We start from the raw sequence: 22860 nt of genomic DNA on the forward strand, positions 1-22860 counted from the left end.
TCAAAAAACAAAACAAAACAAACAAAAGGAACATTTTCAATAGCATTAATGAATGTTTTTTAAATTTCTAAAAATAATTAAAGAAATTTAATTAATAGTGGCTACCAGCTTCACTGCTACCAAGATTCCAAAGTTCTTGCTCCCTATTGGGAAACTGCAGATGGAGAGGGAATAAAAAATACACTGTGACAGGGAATCCCCTGGCGGTCCAGTGGTTAGGACCCCGCACCTCCACTGCAGGGAGCCTGGGTTCGATCCCTGGTCGGGGAAGTAAGATCCTGCAAGTCACGAAGCAAGGCCAAAAAAACAAATAAACAAACAAAAAAAACCACACAGAGATCAGATAGGTAAGTTCCAGGCCACTTATCAAAAACCTCACATACACATTGGTGGATGTACTCAAAACATTTATTTTAAATAGCTTGAGAAGGAAAAAACAAGGCCTGGTATACTTATAAAAATTTTTGAGCAATATTGCTTGTGCCAAAGTAAAATTTTATTTTAATAAAGTGAACTGGTTAGTAGCTAAACAAAGACTTTTTTTTTTTTTTTTTTTGGCTTTGCAGCATGTGGGAGGGATCTTCCCCAACCAGGAATCAAACGTGGGCCCCCTCCAGTGGAGGTGCAGAGTCCTAATCAATGGACCACCAGGGAAGTCCAAACAAAGACTTTAAAAAAAAAAATTTTTTTTTTTTTGAAAAGAAAATTGAGAACGAGAGGTTATTATATATACAAGTTAGAATCACAGGCAATCAGACCTGGGAGGGACTCCAAAAGCGTGGCTGATCTGATCATTTTGTAACAACCAGAAAGGTCAAGTGAATTGCCTCAGGTAGAAGAACAGATGAGACCAAAACTCGGGTCTCCCAATTTCCAGAGTGACAAATTTCTCTCCATTATATCCTGCTGCCTCCAAGAAATTGAGGACAACTAAAAATAATCAGATTTAAAATATGTTGATTCTAATAAAGTACTGAATAATCTCATTCTGGACTTGTTAGTAAAGATTTAGAGAGGAAAGAATACAAGCCCTATAAAATTTAAAACAACAGTTTTTATTTATTTTGGGTTGACATGAATTCATGGTACTTAAAAATATAATTGTCATCATCATGGATTTTCCCGTTTTGTAATTCATTCACATGATACTGCCACCCTATTAGAATGATTACTGTGCTACTCACTAACCCTAAAATAGAAGGAAAAACGGAAAGTTGTATACACACGTAACCTAAAATATCATGCTGAAAATAGATGGTTAAAAAATAAACATTTTGGTTTGTCTCGAAACAACCTTCTTGGTCAGAGATATGACCAGAAACTGTTGCTGGTCAGGCTAACCTTCAACGTGGCAGGCAACATTCTTCTGTGAACTCAGGCAGCGGCTATTAAAGGAGTCCTTTGTTTCTGTCCCTCATTTCCACTTCCATCAGAGCCTTACCTGGGATAGTACGCTGTGTAGTTCATGAAGAGCTGGGTGCCTGCTGGGTAGTATGCTGTGGAGGGCTGCAGTGCTCGTGGATTCAAGAGCACAGAGGGCTGATAAATGGCAGCTTCAGGAGGAATAACTGCTGCAGGAGCTGGAAATGTGTAGGAGGGAGGAGACAGGCCTAAATAAGCAAAGAGAGAGACCTTGAGATATATTTGTAGTAGTTGACACATGTGCTAGCACTAAAGCTACAAGGTCGCTGTTCCATATATACATTCGAAAGAGAGAGACCAGTTCTGTATACCATCCCAAGCATCTTCCTTTTGCTTATATAGATAACACCTAGAAGCAATCTCAAATCTCACACACTCCGTCAACCTAAGGAACGGTTCTTAGTCTGAAACTTGGAAAAACCAGTATCAAGTGGACTTTCAAGTCTTCGCAACCATTTCATGACACGTGATTTTTTTTTCCCCACTCCTAAGTGCCAGTTACCACAAAGTAACTCTTTGAGGAAAGAAACATGGGACAGACTGACATTTAGTGTAACTTCAGACCAAAAGCTGGGTTTTTTCCCCCTTTGAGGACTAGACTGCTTGTTCATATTGTTATCTACTCTATAGGACAACATGAAGACAGTTATGATAAAAGACTATTCACCAGGACCATGTATTATGCCAAAGCATAGACTGTGCCAGAGTAAACTGACCTAAAAGGAGTAGATTAACTCTGGATCATGTACACTTCAAGGCAACCCGGAAGATGGGTTTTTGACGCTAATCTACATCTTCAGACCAGTCTAAAAAAATAAAAAAATCCAATCTGGGAGATAACCCTGTGCAAGTCTTCCTGAGAGTCAGTTGATTCAGATTAAATAAAGTAGAAAGGATGAATTCCTTTGTCTTCTGGTTATGCAACATCTTCAAGGCCCAGTAACTCACTTAAGTCAGACCACTTGCTGGTCACTAATGTGTAGGATGAACACAACTCTCCAAGCCATCTGCACCCAACAGGAGAGATAACTGAGAGGTTGACTGAATTTGGAATTCCTGACTTTAATTTTCAAACCTAGAACCACCTAATATATGCTGCAAATAGCTGAAGCCCACTGGATAATTTTCACAGGAAAATCTCTACTGTCTTTTGCTCTTCTTCTGAGCTTCTATATGTCTATGGAGATGAGTGAGTCAGCTGAATATGGGTACATAAACCCAAGACCTGGGAATTCCCTGGTGGCCTGGTGGTTAGGATTCCAGGGCTTTCACTGCTATGGCCCAGGTTCAACGCCTGTCAGGGAATTGAGGTCCTGAAAGCTGTGCAGCACGGCCAAAAAAACCCAAAAACAGACAAACAAACAAAAAAACCCAAGACCAACATATTGATTTCATATTCAATTTTTGGGTACCTCCTTCATACCCATCAAAAATTGCTACATGGTAGATACCTAATGTAGATAATTTTAAAATTATGATCCCTGGCCTAAAAGAGTCCACAAAAAGGACAAACAGAACAAACCGAGGCACCTAAGTCATAAAGAGATTGTCACCTAAAGCGAGTTGGCAGGAAAAAGAAAGTCCAGTAGAACAAGCATATTAGCATGCATAAATTAGAATTCTGATTTTTTAATGAGTGAACTCTTCCACTAAATTGACAAATGGCCAAATTTTAAATAAAATTTTTAGAAAGTATTAAAAGATTTGTAAATATATTTTATGTAAAAATGCATTTAGATTTAAAAAAAAAATTTTTTTTTTTTTTTTTGGCCGTGCATGGTGCAGCATGCAGGATCTTACTTCCCCAAAGAGGGACTGGAACCGTGCCCCCTGCAGTGGAAGTGCAGAGTCTTAACCACTGGACTGCCAGGGAAATTATTATTATTTTAGGGCTTGTGAGGGGGAAAAGGGAAGAAGTAAAAATCTTACGAAGTCTGTAATGACGACATTTCCACCAAGAAGAGAGGAGTAAAAGGATATCACAGCAAAAGAATTTGGGTTATACATGATGGAGAAATTCCCTTATCTCATAATGCTTGACAGATTATCAGTATGGGAAATTGTAAAAGTTACTGATATTATCAGTGGTTTATGGACAGGAAACCTACAACTAAGATTACATTAAGATATCCACTTAAGCCCAATCATGAATTTTTAAAACTTGATGCTCATTAATGATCAACTCTTAGATATCCACCAATAGCAAGCAGCAGATAAATGGAACATTAGCAGTTAGGAATTCCAAGGGAAATAAAGGATTAAGCCCTACTGAATGTCCTATGAATAATACTTTACCAAATAGGTTTATTGGTGTATCCCTCTTTACTAGAAAGTGATGTCGTAACACTCCCCACTTTATTGGAATCAAGCACATAATCCAGTTTACTTTCTCAGTTATCTTTGAACTGTATTCCAAGTGCTACTTTCTTTAAACATACCCAGCATGCTTCCTAACAAGGTATGTCTTACTCAAAAGTGAAAACTTGGTCAGAAAATTCAAGTTTTAAACATCAGGTCCCCAAATGTTCCTTAGTCACAAACCGGAACTTGGTCTCCCGACTAAAGGGCTTATTCCTCTCAAACAGGATTCCAGATGGCGTGCACCCAGGTGCCAATGAGCAACAGCATGGCTTGATATTAAGCACTGATCCTGCGATCCAATGGTAACTTTGGCTAATTTATTTACGCATTTGTATCTTTTTTTTTGTTTTTTACTAACCTGCTCATTCCAGATATCCTGGAGAGCAAGAGGGATGCTCTTCAGGTTATCCTTCCCCCAAAATACTTACTGCTCAAAAAACTTAAAAATGCAAACTGGGCATCAACTCGCCCTTCTTTAAAAAAACACAAAACAAAAAAGCTTAATGTGTTGCAGGAAAAAAAAAAGGATCTGTCCATACTTATTTTACCTTTAAATGTTATGTATTTAATAGGTAATATTTATTACGTATTAAAGTATCTACATAGCCAGGTTGTCTCCCAGAGTCAGTGCTTATCTTGAGCACACTAAGCTTCAGAAATCAAGTGCTTATCCCTGGAAAAGCAAGAATATAATCTGAAAGGAGGTATTTGTAGGATCTCTAATTATGGGTGTCCACAACCAAGGTCTTAAATGATTACCAGATACTACCGATTTCAGATGGGAAAGACTTACGTAACCACCTCACCTGCCTTAGAAAGAACCAGGGGCACAGAAAGTTATGAAAGCAGCTTAAGCACCTACCAGCATATAGCGTAGAATAGCGCCAAGACCCAAGAAAAACTTACATGGTAACTTACATGGCGGTGGGGATAAGCCATTTCGATTTAAAGTGCCCCCCATTAACACAAAGTTCATCTCCTCAGCTGAACACTGAAAGACTTCAACATATCTGTCCTTCATGGTTTTTTTATGACACTTCTGTGCAGCCATAAATGCTCTGTCCGCAGACTTCATCTGGATAAAGGCATCTCCTGATGGGCGTCCCTGAGCACGTGGGGGAAGAATAAAAAGAAAAGGAGACTGTCTCCTTCAACAAGGAAGTGGTTGCTTACAAAACATGCACAGTGACAATCACCCATAGTACAGACATTTTAGCCATAACATCTGGGTGACAGCATGATCTACTGAAATCAGACTTATGTTTCATCACCTAATCAACAGAATTGCCCACAAAACCTTGAAGAAATAGTTTTGAGAGCTCATAGCTGAATGTGATCCTTTTTGATTTTTATCGATTAGAATCAGATTTATGGACTTTTGAAAACGTCTCCTTGTGACTGCAGTTTCAGAGTAGAGGCTTGCATACTGGGTTTTTCCTTTCTGAAAAATTGATTAAATCTTACTCAATTGAGAAAAGCTAGTAACAGAACCAGTATTAGAGCTTTATGCATCCTCCTACGTGAAACTGAACAAACCACTGCTCTCTTCTGTCTTTCAAGTCTGTCCCTCACTGACCTGCAACATCCCTTCCCCTTCTCCCTGAAGCCTAGATTGGAATGTGGCTTGTGGATAGGGAAGGAGGAGAGGAATTGGGAGCTGCAAGGCACAGTGAAGGGTGGTGAGAGCTGTTATCACCAGCATTGCTTGGGAGCCCTTCTCTCACCTCTTCCCTTGCATCTCTGTTTTCAACCTTGGCCGACAGATGTTTATAGACATTTCCTCTGTTACTAATAGCTTGCTAAAAATCCTATTTAAAACAAAGCTGGTAGATGTCTGCTCCACAGAACCAGAATGCCTTAGTTTTCTTTAGCATAGACATTTTATGGGAGAGAAAAAAGGCACAACCAGCTTATAAGACTCCTTTTTTATTTTATGGATTTCTTTAAAGTCTCTAAGGGACTAGTTATTGCAAATTATTACCATGCAAGTTACCATAAGAGTTACCATACCAGGGAAGTTAAGGACACCAGGGAAACCCAGTCCAAGATGGAAAACTAACATCTTCGAGGCAGCTAAGAGCTTGTCCATCATCAAAGAAGCATTTCTCCCAAGTGTAGTCAAATAGGTCACAGGGTCAATGAGAGGCAAATCTGTCTACTGTTGTTAATCATAGAGTAATAATAGCTCCTAGGTTATTAGAAGTGGTGACTCAGAGAGAACCCGAACAATTCCCTGGTGATGCTGAACTGTGGGGAACTTTACCCAAAACGAATCCCATCAGTGAAGCATGCCGAGAGGACTCCTAGTCAGATAAAATGCTGCATAGCTTCATATTGACGTGAGAGTTAGAATGAGCATGTGCTGGTGTGGAACACCAAACAGAGGCTCGATGTTTTCTGATTCCTTGTACCCAGTGGCATGCACTTTCCGGTGAGACAGGATTATGGTTATGAATGTGACCAAATCATCACATGAAAAGAGAAAGTGGGAAACTAGCAGTTTAGAAAAAAATTGCTGTTTTTAATACAAACCTATATGCAGACTACGATGCACAGAAAACATCTTATTTTCAAAAACTGATACTTCGCTTTTAATAAAGAGTTCCAAAATTTTAATTAGAACTACGTGCTTTATGGGTTTTTAAAGTCCTGCTTGTGATGGCACAAAATACTGGCAAATTGCCCAGCAACTAATATAATTAATTTTATTTAAAAAATGAGAGATACCAAGCCAGGAACTACTTTTAATATGCTTAGAATATATATTGCATACTATAAGAAGCTGATTAGATTTTGATAGAGGATTCTCAACAATTCACTAACACATCTGAGCGCCTTTTAAGATCACATAGTGTTCTAGGTGGTATAGATACAAGTTATTTTGGAGTTTGTACTCTACTGAATGTAATTTGATATCTACTATATATATGTGAAATAAAATAAGTCATTTCTAAACAGTCTATGGATACAAAATACTTAGGAGCACAGACATGCTCCTTGGTTTATATATTGTCTGAATGCTTTCATACTACAGCAGCAGAGCTGCAGACTTCAGTAACTGCAACAGTAAAATGTTGTATTAGACTGGTAATGTATTTGTCTCCTACCAGATGCTATTGATAATTTGATGGATATATGTGATGATGGAATCAGAGCTGAATTTGAATTACCATACCAATGATAGCATTCTTTCCGGAGTTCATCTTAAAGACCCCTTGCATTTATAGTTAAATCTTTCCTTTAAGACTTGCTATACAACCGATGAACATTTGTTACCTTTTCATTGGAAGGGTGTATGTAGTAAGAATAAGCAAATCAGTTTTCCAGTAAGTGACTTTCTTACCTGGTGATTCAATACCATGTGGACCCCATGAGTCCGAATATCGGTGGAAAATTCCCCCAGAAAGTCCAGGATATCCTCAATTGTGGCCGCATAGGGAAGACCTCGAAGGCGTATACAGTCTCTAATGTTTGTAGGGGGCACAAATTGCTGAGGTAGTACTGGAATAATGGGAGGGGTTGGAAGTGGAATGAGAGGGGCCGAGGAGAATCGATTCAGCACCTGTAGCCAAAGCAAAATAGAAGTGGTTTAGAGCCCTGCTACTCCAATGTTGTCTGCAGACCAGCGCTGACATCCCTGGAGAACTGCTAGAAATGCATAATCTCAGCTCCACCCTGACCTAGTCTATATGAATCTGCAGTTTAACAAGATCCCCAGGTGATCCACAAGCATGTTAAAGTTTGAGAAGCACTCGTGGAGAAAGTTGTTCATGCTTTCCAGCTGGGAAAGCATGACACCAACTTTTGTGAGATGCCTGCTGAGGTATACACCACACACAACACAATGCACTTAGATTAAGGACTTATCCACCTGGACAAATGTCTCACTACCTGCCTTGGGACAATCTGTTGCTTTTATAAGAATCGGGACATACTGTTAAAATGTGGACTTCTGTACAACCTATTAGATTTCATTTCACTAGTGTTTCTCTCAATATTGTCTTCACATTCCACCTCCAAACCCAAGAAATATAAAGAAAATGACCCAGCAAAGTAACGACGGTCAAACAGTGACTGTATTATATTAAAATATGTCACATTTATAATGAGGTATAAAGCAGAAGGCAGAATGGCTGGGTAATGTAAACCTGAAAAAAATCAATTAGTGAAAATAAAAATAATCATGTGAATTTGAGACAGTGGCAAAACAGCAGATCTTGACTATATATATATATATATATATATATATATTTTTTTTTTTTTTTTTTTTTTTTTTAATTTTTTGGCCACACTGCACAGCATGTGGGATCTTAATTCCCCAACCCGTGCCTCCCTGCACTGGAAGGCGGAGTCTTAACCACTGGACAGCCGGGGAAGTCCCTTGACTACCTTTTAAATTCACGGAATCCTGCTATCTTGAGAATGGATGCCAGGTCAGGTACATTTTGGAGAAAGAACTGCTCCCAGGCAAAATTCATGTTACAAGGTTGTTGTCTACTTTTGTCTTAGTTTAGAATATGCCTACTAGTTGATAATACGAGGAGGTCCTTGTGCAAATGCCGTGTGTGGAATCCCCAGGATTTCTGAACCATTTACCACTGCAGCCTTTATCAGCTCATAACTAAAAATATAAGACAATCAATGAACTCCCCCCAAATTGCCCTAATTTCCTCACTCACACCCTGTCCAGTTGCTATCTGAATAAGAGGTGACAACAATCAAAGAGTAAACACAACACAGCCAAAGAGAAAGCAAGACTTTAAGAAACTATGCGAATAAGTCAGACACAGTACAAACGTTGGGGGGAGAACACAAATAGAAAATAAATGTTATAAACAAACTTGGAACAGGAAATGGTCTAGCACCTACAGTGCCTGCCAAATAGGAGATCAGTAAAAAGTTATTGAATGAAGTGATTATTATTAATGAAAAGAAGACAGTGCAAGGTCTATGACTACTTCAACACTTATTAAATAAATTATTAGAGATGGGAGGCTGGAAAGCGAAAGTTCACCCACACTCAAAACCACCTATGGCTGAGTCAAACAGAGAAAGCATACTCTACAACCAAACCAATTAATGTACAGTAGCCAAGGCTCTGTATGATTCTAGGGCATGATTTCCATGAAACTGTTCTTCGAATTAAAGATCTAAAATAAAAATCTCATTTTTCCCCTTTAGTTTGGGGTGTTTGAAGTCTTAAGCATGCTCAGCATACTTTAGAGATTCAGAATTTATGATACTCATTTTCAACAAAGTACAAATTGTTTAAACTACAAGTATGCTCATAGCTTAGGGTTCAAGAATACCAGTACAGGGACTTCCCTGGTGGTCCAGTGGTAAGGAATCCGCCTTCCAATGCAGGAGACATGGGTTCGATCCCTGGTCAGGGAACTAAGATCCCACATGCCGCAGGGCAACTAAGCTTGTGCGCCACAACTACTGAGCCCGTGTGCCACAAAATACAGAGCCCACACACTCTGGAGCCTGCACGCCATAACTAGAGAGAGAAAACCTGCAAGCCACAACTACAGAGAAGCCTAAGCACTGCAACAAAGAACCGGCGAGCCACAACGAAGACCCGACGCAGCCAAAAAAAAACAGAAAAGAAATAAGTTGAAGAGCCATGTGAAACAGTCTATAAGATCTCAGGTGCAAAGGTAATACTAACTGACCCTTGAAGAGAAATGTTCAGTCAAGAAGAATAGCTGAAAGGCTTGAGACCCTACAGATGGTTTTATGCTTGGATCTTAGTGTGTTTTCAGGAGATGACTGTCCCATCTGTGCCTCAGAAACAGCGCTGAATTCTGAAAGGTAGTAACAGGACAAAAGGACAATTTGCACTGTCACCAGCAATATGGAACTGATCAAGCCTTTTGGGAAATAAATTTGGCAAGACATTAAAGCCTTAAAAGCTCACACCCTAGATCCAGTTCTAAAGAAATCAATGAGAAATTGACAGATAGGGACTTCCCTGGTGGCGTAGTGGTTAAGAATCCGCCTGCTAACGTAGGGGACACGGTTTGATCCCTGGTCTGGGAAGATCCCACATGCCGCGGAGCAACGAAGCCCGTGCACCACAACTACTGAGCCTGCTCTCTAGAGCCCGCAAGCCACAACTAATGAAGCCTGCGCACCTAGAGCCCGTGCTCCGCAACAAGAAAAGCCACCACGATGAGAGACCCCGCGCACTGCGACGAAGAGTAGCCCCCGCTCACCACAATTAGAGAAAGCCCACGCACAGCAACGAAGACCAACGCAGCCAAAAATAAAAATTAATTAAAAAAAGAAGAAATTGACAGATAAGCATGTTTACCTAGAAATTTCTTCTGATAGAAAAAAACCCAACCCAAATGTACAATAGAATTAATAAATAAATTATATGCTCCTGTGAGACATAGTATTAACTTAAAGACTAAAATTTTCAGACATGAGTAAACTTTTGAAACCGAACACAAAAGTATATCTACAGCAACATTCCAGTTATATAAAAACATAGTATTTTTTTGTGTGTATATTAACATAACAGTGGCTATCATTTGGTTACAGAATAGATATTTTTCATGCATTTATACTTTCTGTAATTTCCAAGTTTTATTTTAACACAATGAATAATGTATTATTTTCAGAAATAAAGAATAGGAACTATATTCAATACCTTGTAATAACTTATAATGGAAAAGAATCTGAAAAAGAATATATATATGTGTGTATAACTGAATCATTGCTGTATACCTGAAGCATTGTAAATCAACTATACTTCAATTAAAGAATAAATTAATTTTTAAAAAAAGAAAGAATAGAAATAACGCAAAGCCACCAACATGCTCTTAAAAACCAACCTGCTGAACTTCAGCTGCTGTGCTCCTGAAGAGTTCAATGTATCTTTTACCCAACAAGTCCTTATGCTTCCTCAATGCGTTCTGTGCATATTCCTCACAAGCAAAGAGGACAAAAGCGTCCCCTGTTGGCCTACCATCTGGGTACGTAACAAAGAGGATGCCTTCCTTCCCCCCAGTGATGGGGCAATGCTGTCCAAAGAAGGCCACCACTTCATCAGCTGTGGCCGTGAACGGGAGCCCCCGCATGCGGACAATGACTTGGTTTTCCTTGGAGAGAAACTGGGCTACCTCATTGGATGTACCTAGGGAACACAAATATCAGGAAGCACAGGGAGAAGTGGTTAAGACATCAACTTTACCAAATTTAAAAAAGTAAAATTTTTGGCAATGTCTTTAATTCATAAGTCCCACACTCCCATACGAGTTCATAATAACATCCCAGGAATCAGAATTCTCTTCCCATAAATTTAAAACTTTCCCCCTACCATTTTCATAAAATACCCCTGTTAATATAGGAAGGTAGCCATACAGTTACATCATGGACCAACCACCGTATTCTTCTCAAGGAGAGGCAACTAGTCATGGTGGTTAAGGGCACAGGCCCTGGAACTAGAAATGTCTGGGTGCAACTGTGGCTTTACCATTTACCAAGCTATGACCTCAGCCAAGTTTAACCTCTGTATCTCAGTTTCCTCATCTGTAAAATGGGAGTAAAATTACCTACCTCCTAAATTATGAGAATAAGTTATTACATAGAAAGCTCTTTAGTGATTTTTGGTATTATTTTCCTGATTACTTTTTATTAAGAAAGGTCCAAACATACTCAAGTAGAGAGAATAATGAATATACTTAGCAGCCAGTTTCAACATTTATCAACACTGCCAGACATAAAGCATTTTGTACACTGCTGCAGCAAATACTCAAATATACATCCTTTACTAGTAACATTTTCCCCAAGCGCAAATTCTTATCATACTGCGCATATACCATGAAGTCCCAGGCACTGATGTGGACGTTAACTTTGCCATCCGCAATGTTATCTGCCATGGAACCTCAGGACCACAGCACCTCCAAATATACTTTATCCCCAACCAATATCAAACAATGGAAACACTATTAACCTTGAAGCTCTGAATTGGGAAGCCTTGGTTTACCTCAAGAAAAAAGTGCAAGAAATATACCAGCACATTGTATAAACAGGATATTATTACGACAAGTTTTACAGCTGCAAAGATTTTTATCAGGACTATATAATGAAGGGATATAAATGTTCTCTGTATTTAAGTGAAAATCACCTTAGTATATTTCGGCAATAGGTGTCAAAAGCCCCTTAAAAGGTCCACCCACATTCTCTGAATTAGCTATCCTAATTTTAGAGATTTATCCTAATGAGTGGCACATACAGAGATACAAAAATATTCACTGCAACATAGAGTGAAATGGAGGTAAGCTCTAAATGCCCAATAGGATTGTTTTTTTAAAAAATTATGGTACATATAATACTGGATAACATTTAAGAAATTTGAGTAGCATAAGAAGATATTCATAATATACTAAAAGGAGAAAGGAAGTTAAAACAATATGAGCAGAAAAATAGGAACTTACAGAGTAGGTACACATATAGAAAAACATCTGTTGGACAAACCACAGTTAACATTTTTTATGCATGTTATTTTTAGGTTTTAAAGTTATGAATCACTCAAGAATTAGATAATGACTTTATCTGTTCCCACTTCTTTCTGACCGTATTACTACAAACACCATATATTCTAAAGCATTAGAAGCCAGAATGCTACCATGTTCCCGGCCACTGATGAGTAAAGGAAGTTAAGAGAAAGACTAGAAGCAGATATGCAACAATTCCAGATATTCTGATATGGCCGTTTGAAAGTAGTTTTCAGACCATTTAATTTCTTTCATGAACTACTCTTTCCCTTTGTACACGACTTTATATGACCCTTTGACCTTTGTATAGTACTATTTTTAATGGCTATTTAACTACGGTTGGTTGACTCAAGCCTTAGGGCAAGCGTTACACATTACACTGACACTACTGGATATTTCTTCCTCCTATTAAAAAAAAAAAAAGTCAACTTTTATGTTTCATCGGGAATAAAATGACCCTATTTATCTACCATTCATGACCCTATTTATCTACCTTTGCTATATAAGTAAAATTTTAGATTCTTCTTATTATAGCCACATTATATAAAAGGTACTCACCGCCAGCAATTTTAAGAAAATCTTCACCTGTTGCTTTGTAAACCTAAGAAAAGAAAGGCAAATTAAATACAGTTTCTGAGCCTTCTGACGCGAACACTCATTCAAGATGCCAGGGTGGTCAGGGTGTCACATGTCAGGTTGTGAGCACATACCTCAATGTACCGGGTCCCCATGTGATGTTTGTGCCTCTGGAGTGCTAGGTCTCTGTGCTCCTCACTCACAAACCTAACCAGAGCTTCTCCGTTCCTTCGACCCTGGGCATTCAGACAAAGTGCCGCACCTCCCCTTTGAAATTAACAGAACAGAAAGCAATAGGAAAAAAAACAAACAGTGAGGAGAAAATGACAGAAAATCTATTATCCCTTTGGGATTGTTAAATAAAATAGAGATTAAGGAAAACCAACTTGGCAATATTGAGTCCTTTGAAGAATCTTGCGATATCTTGATCCGAAGACTGCCATGGCAAACCTCGTGCCCTGACTACCGTGTTGTCATCAATAAGTTCCATCTTGCTGCTGCGGATTCAAGCAAAACGTCAGGCTGCATGATTAATGCTAGGCAGTCTGACCTATGACCCCCCCAGAAGACAACTGGCCTATTTACACTTGAGGTATTATTTCTTTGGAGTTCAGACAGACTTGTAGTACTGCCCAACTTACTTCATAACCTCAAAAATTATCTGGGCACAGTTCAAAGTATTATTTAGGTGGTTTACTACACAGAGGCAACTGCCCATGCCAGTTCAGCACAGCTTGCTCACCCAGCAAACCACCTATCAGCTGAGTTGCTGCTTCCTTGTTCTCAAAAGAACGCAGCAACAATTCATAGGAAGTGAAGTTCTCCCAATACTCTCATGGCCTGTAAGTTCCTACAGCCGAGAAGGATGGGTTTAAATTCCTTCTCTGATCTGGCTAGTATACCAGTGGGGTTTAAATCCAGTTTGACAGCAAAACTTAAGATCCACCTAAAGCTGGTAATTAACCCACATGGGTAATGTGTGCACATGGTAAGAAGTCTGCCATTACAATATCTCCCCTATCAAACAGGGAGGCATCACAGAGAGCGTTTATGGAAATGCTTGGGAGTTCCCACACCTTAATGAGTCATTTGTAAATCACCTATTCTACATTTTGACACCTTCTGATGTTCTATTCCTCTCATGTTTATATTTTCAGTACTCCTAGGACATTTCCTAATGAGGCATTTTCTCCACAACTAAATAGGCCTCAACATCTCTCTTATGGGCAAACATGTCAGAAGTTTCTGTTCACTTCAGGCACCAAGCAATCTCATGAAATTCACTGCAGTGATTTACAAACTTAAATAGGTCTACTTGTGATCACAAACAGAGATACCACCATTTCATACTTCTCCCCAGTTATTTCCTTTGCTTTAAAGTAGGAGCTGATAGAACATACTTAAAACTATCTCAGTAAAAACCTTGTGAACTCTTTTAAAGCCTATGATTTTTTCCTTTGGAAGTTTTCGAGTGAGGATGGACAGTTCAGACAGGCTAAAATCAGAATCGCAGACACAAACAACACAAACTTATGATGTACCTAAAGACACAAACACAACACAAACACAAACCTAAAGTCATAGTGACTAAGGATACAAATATTTCATTAAATGTTAATCCCAACATCCAAGCTTACTTTAAAATACAATCTTCTTTAACAAATGACCTATTATTTAAAAATGGATACCCAAAAGGTTTAGTAAAGTTACTAAAATATAACAGGAGTTAAATATCACAATATGGATAAAAACACACTAAAAGGCTCAAATGGGATAGTATGCAAGTACTTACCAAGTGCCACTTTCAAATTTGTAATTTACTCTTTCTGGATCTGAAAACCTGTGATCTAGAATGAGAACATACAAGTCATCATTTTAGCTATCAGGGAGACAAAGCCGAGGGGGAGGGTGGTGGCGATTCAGAAGTATAGGCGAGGGAAAGTAGATGGGATCAGATACTAGGCCCGCATTGTTACAACACCAATACTTACTATAAGGGTCTGAAATCATTGCTAAAATTATATTTCCCATATCTTCAACTTGACAGGCTCCATACCGGGAGGCTGAACTATTCTTCTCGAAATTTAAACCTGGGAGATTAAGTTAAGGAAACATTTTGGGGAGGTAAAATGAGGTTGCTTTTACCCAAAATTAAACTCTCACGGAGCCAAGAAGCCAAGTAAAATGCATCTAGATCGACAATTCCTTGAAATCTCAGATTAGCTGCTTCCCATCAGTCTGGACTTCACCCAGGCTTCCTGAAGTGTCCAATTGCCCTGTTGGGCTAAGATGGCCAAATCAATCCTGTCCTGAGGATTACCAGGAATAAAATGTTTATTGAGTGGTAGCAAATGCATGAATATTGAGCACTTTAGCGTCAAACCATGAAGCGTACAACAAAGTTAACAGAATTCCTACCCTGTCTTTACAACACACACAAGGCAATGACCATGCTGACTTAAAGATACAGTTACATCCTTCAAGACCACAAGGGATTAAATGACTTTTTTAAGCCTAATGTTCAAAACACTTCAGATCACTGAAAACATGTCTATGACTCCATTTTTATCCAGAACTCCCTTCTAGAAGATTTTTGGAACCCCATAACACACCCATCTTGGATGACAGCAAATGCTTGTCCTTTTAGAGCAGATGTGTAGAAACGGTTCAAGCACTCAGAGACAACAATGGCTAATGTAGCTTTTGATTCAGTGAGTACACTGTTTGGGTAAGCCAGGAAACACGGCTTTAAAAGAAATGCATGGCTCAAGTTGGGTTTGAGGGTGCAACCAGAAGAGATTTCCATCACGTTTTGCATAAGTTTTATAATGTAGTACAATGCACATAACAAATAATACTATGGGACTCTATCTTTTCTCGAGTTTAAAATGAAAACAGCCATCTGAGTGGTGGTTATTAAGATGTTTGCCTTATTTTATAAAAATGTTTCCTGACTGGTATTTTGTAAGAAGGGTAAAATGTGAAGACAAATATTAAGAAAAAGTCGGTAGGTACTATTTTACTGCAAACAAAAAGAATACAATGTAAAAACAACTCAGAGATTTCTCCCCACCAAGAATTATAGCCAGTCTTCTGAATGAGTAATATTCTATTCTCAATTCAAAATTCCTTTCTATTTCATCCCCACAGCTTCCTCTTGTCTTTCTCCAGTAAAGAGACATGCTAAGCAAATTCATTTGTGTGTCATCTCTCAACCGGTTACATTTCTCTGTAATTAAATATGCTGCATGTAGAAAGGCAGCCATATGTTCCTTGGCAAATTACTTAACCCCACTAAACTTCAGCTTATCTGTAAAGCCAAAGCTGTGATAATCTTTACCTCCCTGGGCTCTTGTGAAGATTAAATGAGATAAAACAAGCCCAGGACACAACGCAGGCATTTAATACGTGATGCTCTCCCCGCTCTTCCTAGAACCCTCAGGTGATCAACTTCCATAACTTATGATAATCACACTTTAAGAGGGTCACATTTATGACTAAAAAATCTGAACTCACCAGATGCCTATTTGTATGCTCACAGGATAATCATCAAGCTAAAATGGTGGATAATTTCTGCATTTCCCCCTGCAGTCCCGCCCTCTACATCAATCGTCTGGTGATGAAATAAATGTGCTCCCCACTGAGGGATTAGAAAATCAATCCCAAGAGATGTTCAAGCAACAGAGCAATGACCACTGACTGGGGTCATTAAAATGATTTTCCTTGGGAAGCTGTACTATAAAGTATTTATTAATTCAGCGCCATTTTCAAAGAACATAATGATAGGACAGAAAAACTGGAGCCAAAGGATGAAGATGCTTTAGGGAGACAACTGCCCTAAGTTTTCTGGGGAGATGGGAGGGACTTTATGGATCCTTACAGAACTAAGAAAGAAGAGCTGTGACTAGCCATAGTTTATCATGTAAACTCTGCCACCAAATGTCTGGAACCCTGCAACTCTAATAACACTTTCAGCCTTACAAGGGCGTACAATGAAGTAAAGAGAAACATATCCAAGAAATGGAGACCAATGCCATTGTATAAGCCAGTGTTTCTCAACCTCAGCATTAGTGGCACATAGGGCAGATAATTTTTTGTTGGGGGGTGGGGCAGTGTCCTGTGTACTATAGGATTTTTAGTAGCATGCTGACCTCTACCTACCTCCAGTAGTAACAATTAAAAATGTCTCCAGGGCTTCCCTAGTGGCACAGTGGCTGAGAGTCCGCCTGCCGATGCAGGGGACACGGGTTCGTGCCCCGGTCCGGGAAGACCCCACATGCCACGGAGCGGCTGGGCCCGTGAGCCATGGCCGCTGGGCCTGCGCGTCCGGAGCCTGTGCTCCACAATGGGAGAGGCCACAACAGTAAGAGGCCCACATACAGCAAACAAACAAACAGAAACAAAACAAAACAAAACAAAATGTCTCCAGACATTGTCAAATGTCCCCAGGTGGGTAAAACCCAGCCCAGGTTGAAAACCGCAGGTATAAGCCAACATCTCCCAAGAGTGGCAACTTAACCCCTTACCATCTATTGATTCAGAGACAACTTTTACACGTAGGAGACCATTACTAGATAGAAATTTTGAAGAAATCTGACCAAGGAAACACTGCATAAGGACCAACCTGATGCTGTGGCAAAACCCCTATCAGCAGAGACAAACACACACACACACACACACACACACACACACACACACACACACTCACGCAAGCACGCATACCCTACACCATAAGGAACATGGATGAAAACACAGCAAGAGTCAATCCTTGATCCTCACCCTATTTTTGTGCAGCCCAGAGAAAAGTATGGCTTTTACATTTTTTAAAGGATTGTAAAGAAAGAATGAGCAGAGACTGTACGTGGCCTGCAAAAAACTAAAACACTGACTCTTTAGCTCTTTACTGAAGGGCTAAAGAGGAATGAAAATTGCCGAAAATAGAGAATGCCACAGGAATGTTTGCCACATCGTAACTTTCTACCCCAAAACAGAATCTTGGGGAAAAATTAAGCTTTGAAGGAACTGGAAACTATATTCAATTCAAACCAGTTTTTTCTCCTCTATCAATGACAAGAGGCATAAACTTTCTCACCTTTGCTCAGGTAACTCCCCTATAAAACCCTCTTATCTTCTTAATCCCTTAACCAAATTAGACCATGGATCACTCCCACTCAGCACCGAAGTCTTCCCTAACTGCTCTAGGTCACAACCATCAAGTTAAGAGTTGATTAGATACTATTCCTATAAAATATTACTTTCTTCAACTGTATTATGCATTTCCTGAGCACAGGTCCGCTTTCCTCTGATCTCTTTCCATCTACCACAGCACCTATTACTTCTAAGACTCTACTGACATAATGATGGCATTTACTACACACCATTTTGTGCCAAACACTGTCTATTTCCTCCTATTTTTGCAGTAGCCCTGCCAGGTAGATAACAGTAAAACCAAACAGATGAAACTAGGATTGAGAGAAGTTCTGTAACTCATTCAAGTTTCCCAGCTCTGATTTGACAATGTGTCTGTAATTCCCTGCACCAAGATAAGAAGTTTTGCTTAATTTGTTTTGTTTTGAGCAATAGTTTGTGAGAAGCTTTCTAAATGTATGATATGAAAGCCAAGTGAAAAAGCAACAACGTAAAGTATCCTGTCTCTGTAGAATAGATTTGTAGCTGAAGATTTTACTGAAGTCTACTTTTTAAATTAAGAATATGTTCTAGACATCTGGCTAACTTGGTCCCACGTAACACGTCCCAACATGTTTCCCTTCAAGTCATCACACACCAGGAAGATCAGCAGCTCTAAGATCCCAGCAACTTTTAAAAGTCACCCAACCTCCTGCATGCCCAAACCGCCCACCCACTCACACCACTGTCTTTGGAAGATTCATTCAGTTTTTCATAATTCTTACCAGAATGTACCATGAACAACAAATAAACGGGAGTGAGAAAAAACTTTTAGTACCAATTCTTTCTCCTATCAATTTATAATTATATATTGAATTACTTGCTGCACGTCTGATCTTGAGAGAAGGAAAGATGAGTCTGTGCCTCCTGATTTATGGTTGTCATGCAACTTAGTCATTCTGCCCTTGAGGCAGCCACAACAGCACCAACAGGCTTAGCCAGCTTTGCAATGAGAAACGCCATGAGGAAACGAGGAAGAGTAAAGCCAGACATGGTGGGAACAAAATGAGCATGTCAGGATACAACTGAGCAAATTGCTGCATTTACACAGAGCTTAGAGAAGTCCTGAGACTTCGCCTATAGTTGAACAGAAGGAACGTTTCCTTAGTGCCACAAAGTCCATCAATATTAACTTATCCATTCAAAAGAAGTTACCTTTTCTGACTGCGGAAAATGGACACATTTGGTTTCAGAACACTCAGTTTTCCCAGGTAAATAACCTCTCTTTAAAAGTAAGTTCTTAGTTTCTATCTAAAAGAAGCACACATAGGGGGCTTCCCTGGTGGTCCAGTGGTTAAGAATCCACCTTCCAATGCAGAGGATACAGGTTCAATCCCTGGTTGGGGGACTAAGATCCCACATAGGGCATCTGAGCCCACACGCCGCAGGGCAACAGGGCACTGGGCAACTGAGCCCACAAGCCACAGGGCAACTGAGCCCACACGCCGCAACGACTGAGCCCTCAAGCCACAACTAGGGAGCCCGTGTGCCACAACTACTGAGCCTGCACACTCTGGAGCCCACACACCATACCTAGAGAGAAGCCTGTACACCGCAACTAGAGAAGATCCCACGTGCCACAACTAAGATCCAATGCAGCCAAAATAAATAAATAAAAATTTAAAAGTAAATAAAAATAGGGCTTCCCTGGTGGCACAGTGGTTGAAAGTCCACCTGTCGATGCAGGGCACATGGGTTCGTGCCCCGGTCCGGGAAGATCCCACATGCCGCGGAGCGGCTGCGCCCGTGAACCATGGCCGCTGAGCCTGCGCGTCCGGAGCCTGTTGCTCCGCAACGGGAGAGGCCACAACAGTGAGAGGCCTGCGTACCGCGTGCATGTATGCATAAATAAATAAATAAATAAATAAATAAAAGAAGCACCATATAAAAATACATTGTGGAGCAATTAAGTTTAAACTATGTTAAAATTGCATCCCAATTCAAAATTCCAACTCAAAGCCATTTTTCATTGCCATTAAACACTGCCCCGTCCCCCCAACACAACAAGTTTGTTTCTTCCCGTTCTACTCTGTTTACTTTTTTATAAGAGTAACACAACCGCCCATATTGCCAGACATTTTTCAATAAAATTCCTATGCTAAAGGAACAAAGGAATAGCAAGCATAAACTGTCACGAGAAAAGTTGAAATCGTGCTCCAACTAAGAACTGAATTTCCTACAATTATGTGAAGGAAAAACCAGAAAGTGATAAATTACCCTTATAGGAGTTGTATAATTTAAAAAACAGGTTCTAGGGACTTTTCCAGCGGTCCAGTGGTTAGGACTCCATGCTTCCACTGCAGGGAGAAGGGTTTGACCCCTAGTAGGGGAACTAAGATCCCTCAAACCTGCCGCATGGCCAAATAAATAAAATAAAAAAATAAAAAACAGGTTCTATAAATAACCTGCTATATTTTAAAATGAGCTTTGAAAGAAGCAAATCAAGAATGCCAGTGTAGGGACTTCCCCGGTGGTGCAGTGGTTGGGAGTCCGCCTGCCAATGTAGGGTACGCAGGCTCGATCCCTGGTGCGGGAGGAGCCCACATGCCGCGGAGCTACGAAGCCCGTGTGCCACAACTGCTGAGCCTGCACTCTAAAGCCCATGAGCCACAACCACAACTCCTGAAGCCCGCATGCCTAGAGCCTGTGCTCTGCAACAAGAGAAGCCACGGCAATGAGAAGCCCACGCACAGCAACGAAGAGTAGCCCCCGATCGCCACGGCTAGAGAAAGCCCGCATGGAGCAACGAAGACCCAACGCAGCCAAAAGTAAATAAATATTAAAAAAAAAAAAAGAATGCCAGTGTAAAAGAATGTAACTAAGAGCCAAAGCAACAAAAACTTTCTTTATACCAGTAATAAATGCTGGGGAACCTAAAACCATAGTTTTAACTCTATTCCTCAGAAGCTTACTCTTTCCAAGAGGGGGAAAAACAAACACAAAAAGCGAGATCCATCCTACCAAATATTACTTCAGGAGGTATTATTGTTAACAAAGCGCAAAACTGACAAGTCAATTATACCTCCGAAGAAATAAGGTAGAAGTAGGAACTAATGCAAAAAAAAAAAAAAAGATAAAAATTTTTACTTTAGAAAAAGACATTTATATGGCATAAATAAATTAGGAAAGGGAGACTCCATGATAATGTCTTCCAAAGCCTTCTAAAACAAAAAAACTATCCTGGAATTCCGAAACTCACATTTTAAAAGTAAATTATTTTATAATCAAAACAAACCACACAAAATTAACATAACAACTCTGAGTGCTGGCCAAGAATATACAGTATTTCTAGTCACCTAACGTATTACAGACCACATACCAGAGTATTCGCCAGTTTAGCTCACATCATACCGATGTGGTGCCAAAGATCATTTCTTCTCCCCTCTAGCCAGCGAGGTCAACTACTAACCCAACTTAACTGTACACTTGGTGATAGTTAAAATCCCTTTCATACGCAGAAAGGTGCCAAGGAGGTTTCAGCATCTACCTGCACTTTCTAAGAGCAATGAAGGTTCTGCGACTGCAAAGGCCCAGTTCAACTAGTCATAACAGATAAGCACGTAAGTGCAGAATGAACCACACTCGCACACACTATTTTTACATATGGAGAAGCTAAACCCTGAAGCTTACCTGTGCTAACATGTAGCTGATGTTTTAAAAGATCTATAACCAGTCTCACGAAAGAGTAGAAAAAAATTCTTCAGGCGTAAGATAGTTTAGATAAGGTCTTAAATGAATAAGGAAGTCCTTTCAGAGTCTTTGGCAGATGGCTTTCTTCTTTGGAGACATGCTACAACCCAGTCAACACTGGAGAGCACACAGTAGGGCAGGCGGTGGCTGAGTGGTTGCATGTACTAGCTCATTATTCCTTGCAGTAGTTATGCCCATTTTAAGATGGGAAAACTGGGGCTGAGAGGTACAGTAAATTCATCCCCAGTAAATCCGACTCCAGAGCTCGTGTTCTTAACCACTCTGCTAGTAAGGCTATTATCTCCATCTTTAATATATGGGAAAAACTTGCCCTCCCTCGTCACTGTGTCAGTAGCACGCCCACAGAAACACATATCGTATACCCCCAACAAGAAGTGGTGAAACACAAACACAGGGAAAGACACACACACCCCTACTAACACTTGGATGGGTAGACAAGAGTGGTTTAGTGATTTTTTTTTTTTGCCCTGTTAATGGAAAGCTACACTAGTGAAACGGCATATGCTTATAATATCAAACAGCACATATGGATGCAATACCCTACAACTAGATTGAAATTTTACAAAATTAACTTCCCTTTTCTCCTGAAGAGTTTAGTCTCAGGAAACATAGACTATAAATTTATAAGGGAGATAATCTATTTAAATAGCCAACCCCACCCTCAGATAATCTTTATAAATTCTAGAATATTATCCCCTAGTTAACAAGCAGACTGTTTGCAGTCAGACTCAGGTTCAAATGCTGACACTTCTAACTTAAGATAAAATCTCTAAGCCTCAGTTTCCCTAGCTATGAAAAGGGGGCAATACCTCCTCCACCGGGCTCTTGGGAGGCTGATGGGATAAATAGTAAGCACCCAGTTGATAGACAGTTCTCTTCTTTCACCTCACACCCTCACCACCTCACATGATTCAGTAAAAAGCTTACAAAATGCCACCCACAGTTCACCTGCTAAATGAGGTCTTCTTTCCAGCTAGGACTGCATAACTCAAAGCAGGTAACAAAACTGCAGCTGGAATAACTCAGAGAGGATCAACTCTAACACCAGAAATGGTTTTAGAACCAACACAAGGACAAAAGAGGAAAATATGTGCTA

General features: G+C 39.9%; 1 protein-coding gene across 11 annotated transcripts in view; it reads right to left on the reverse strand.

Annotated features, from left to right (window-relative positions):
• Positions 1 to 22860, reverse strand: part of ESRP1 (epithelial splicing regulatory protein 1) — a 56758-nt gene that overhangs the window by 25523 nt on the left and 8375 nt on the right. For 6 of the 11 annotated variants that reach the window (XM_089898912.1, XM_089898915.1, XM_089898914.1 and 3 more), the window contains 9 exons: positions 14858 to 14956; positions 14659 to 14713; positions 13253 to 13363; positions 13001 to 13133; positions 12849 to 12891; positions 10626 to 10927; positions 7127 to 7345; positions 4690 to 4924; positions 1442 to 1610 (listed from right to left, as the gene is read on the reverse strand). In XM_089898912.1, the coding sequence (XP_089755038.1) occupies positions 1442 to 1610; positions 4690 to 4924; positions 7127 to 7345; positions 10626 to 10927; positions 12849 to 12891; positions 13001 to 13133; positions 13253 to 13363; positions 14659 to 14713; positions 14858 to 14956 (1366 nt within the window). The remainder of the gene's footprint in view (positions 1 to 1441; positions 1611 to 4689; positions 4925 to 7126; positions 7346 to 10625; positions 10928 to 12848; positions 12892 to 13000; positions 13134 to 13252; positions 13364 to 14658; positions 14714 to 14857; positions 14957 to 22860) is intronic. The other 5 variants (XM_089898911.1, XM_022584540.3, XM_089898910.1 and 2 more) reach the window with 3 other exon arrangements.

Source organism: Delphinapterus leucas, chromosome 17 (assembly GCF_059928025.1).
Source record: "Delphinapterus leucas isolate spDelLeu-1000000601 "Yukka" chromosome 17, BTC_Dleu_Yukka2, whole genome shotgun sequence".
Classification (NCBI taxonomy): domain Eukaryota; kingdom Metazoa; phylum Chordata; class Mammalia; order Artiodactyla; family Monodontidae; genus Delphinapterus; species Delphinapterus leucas.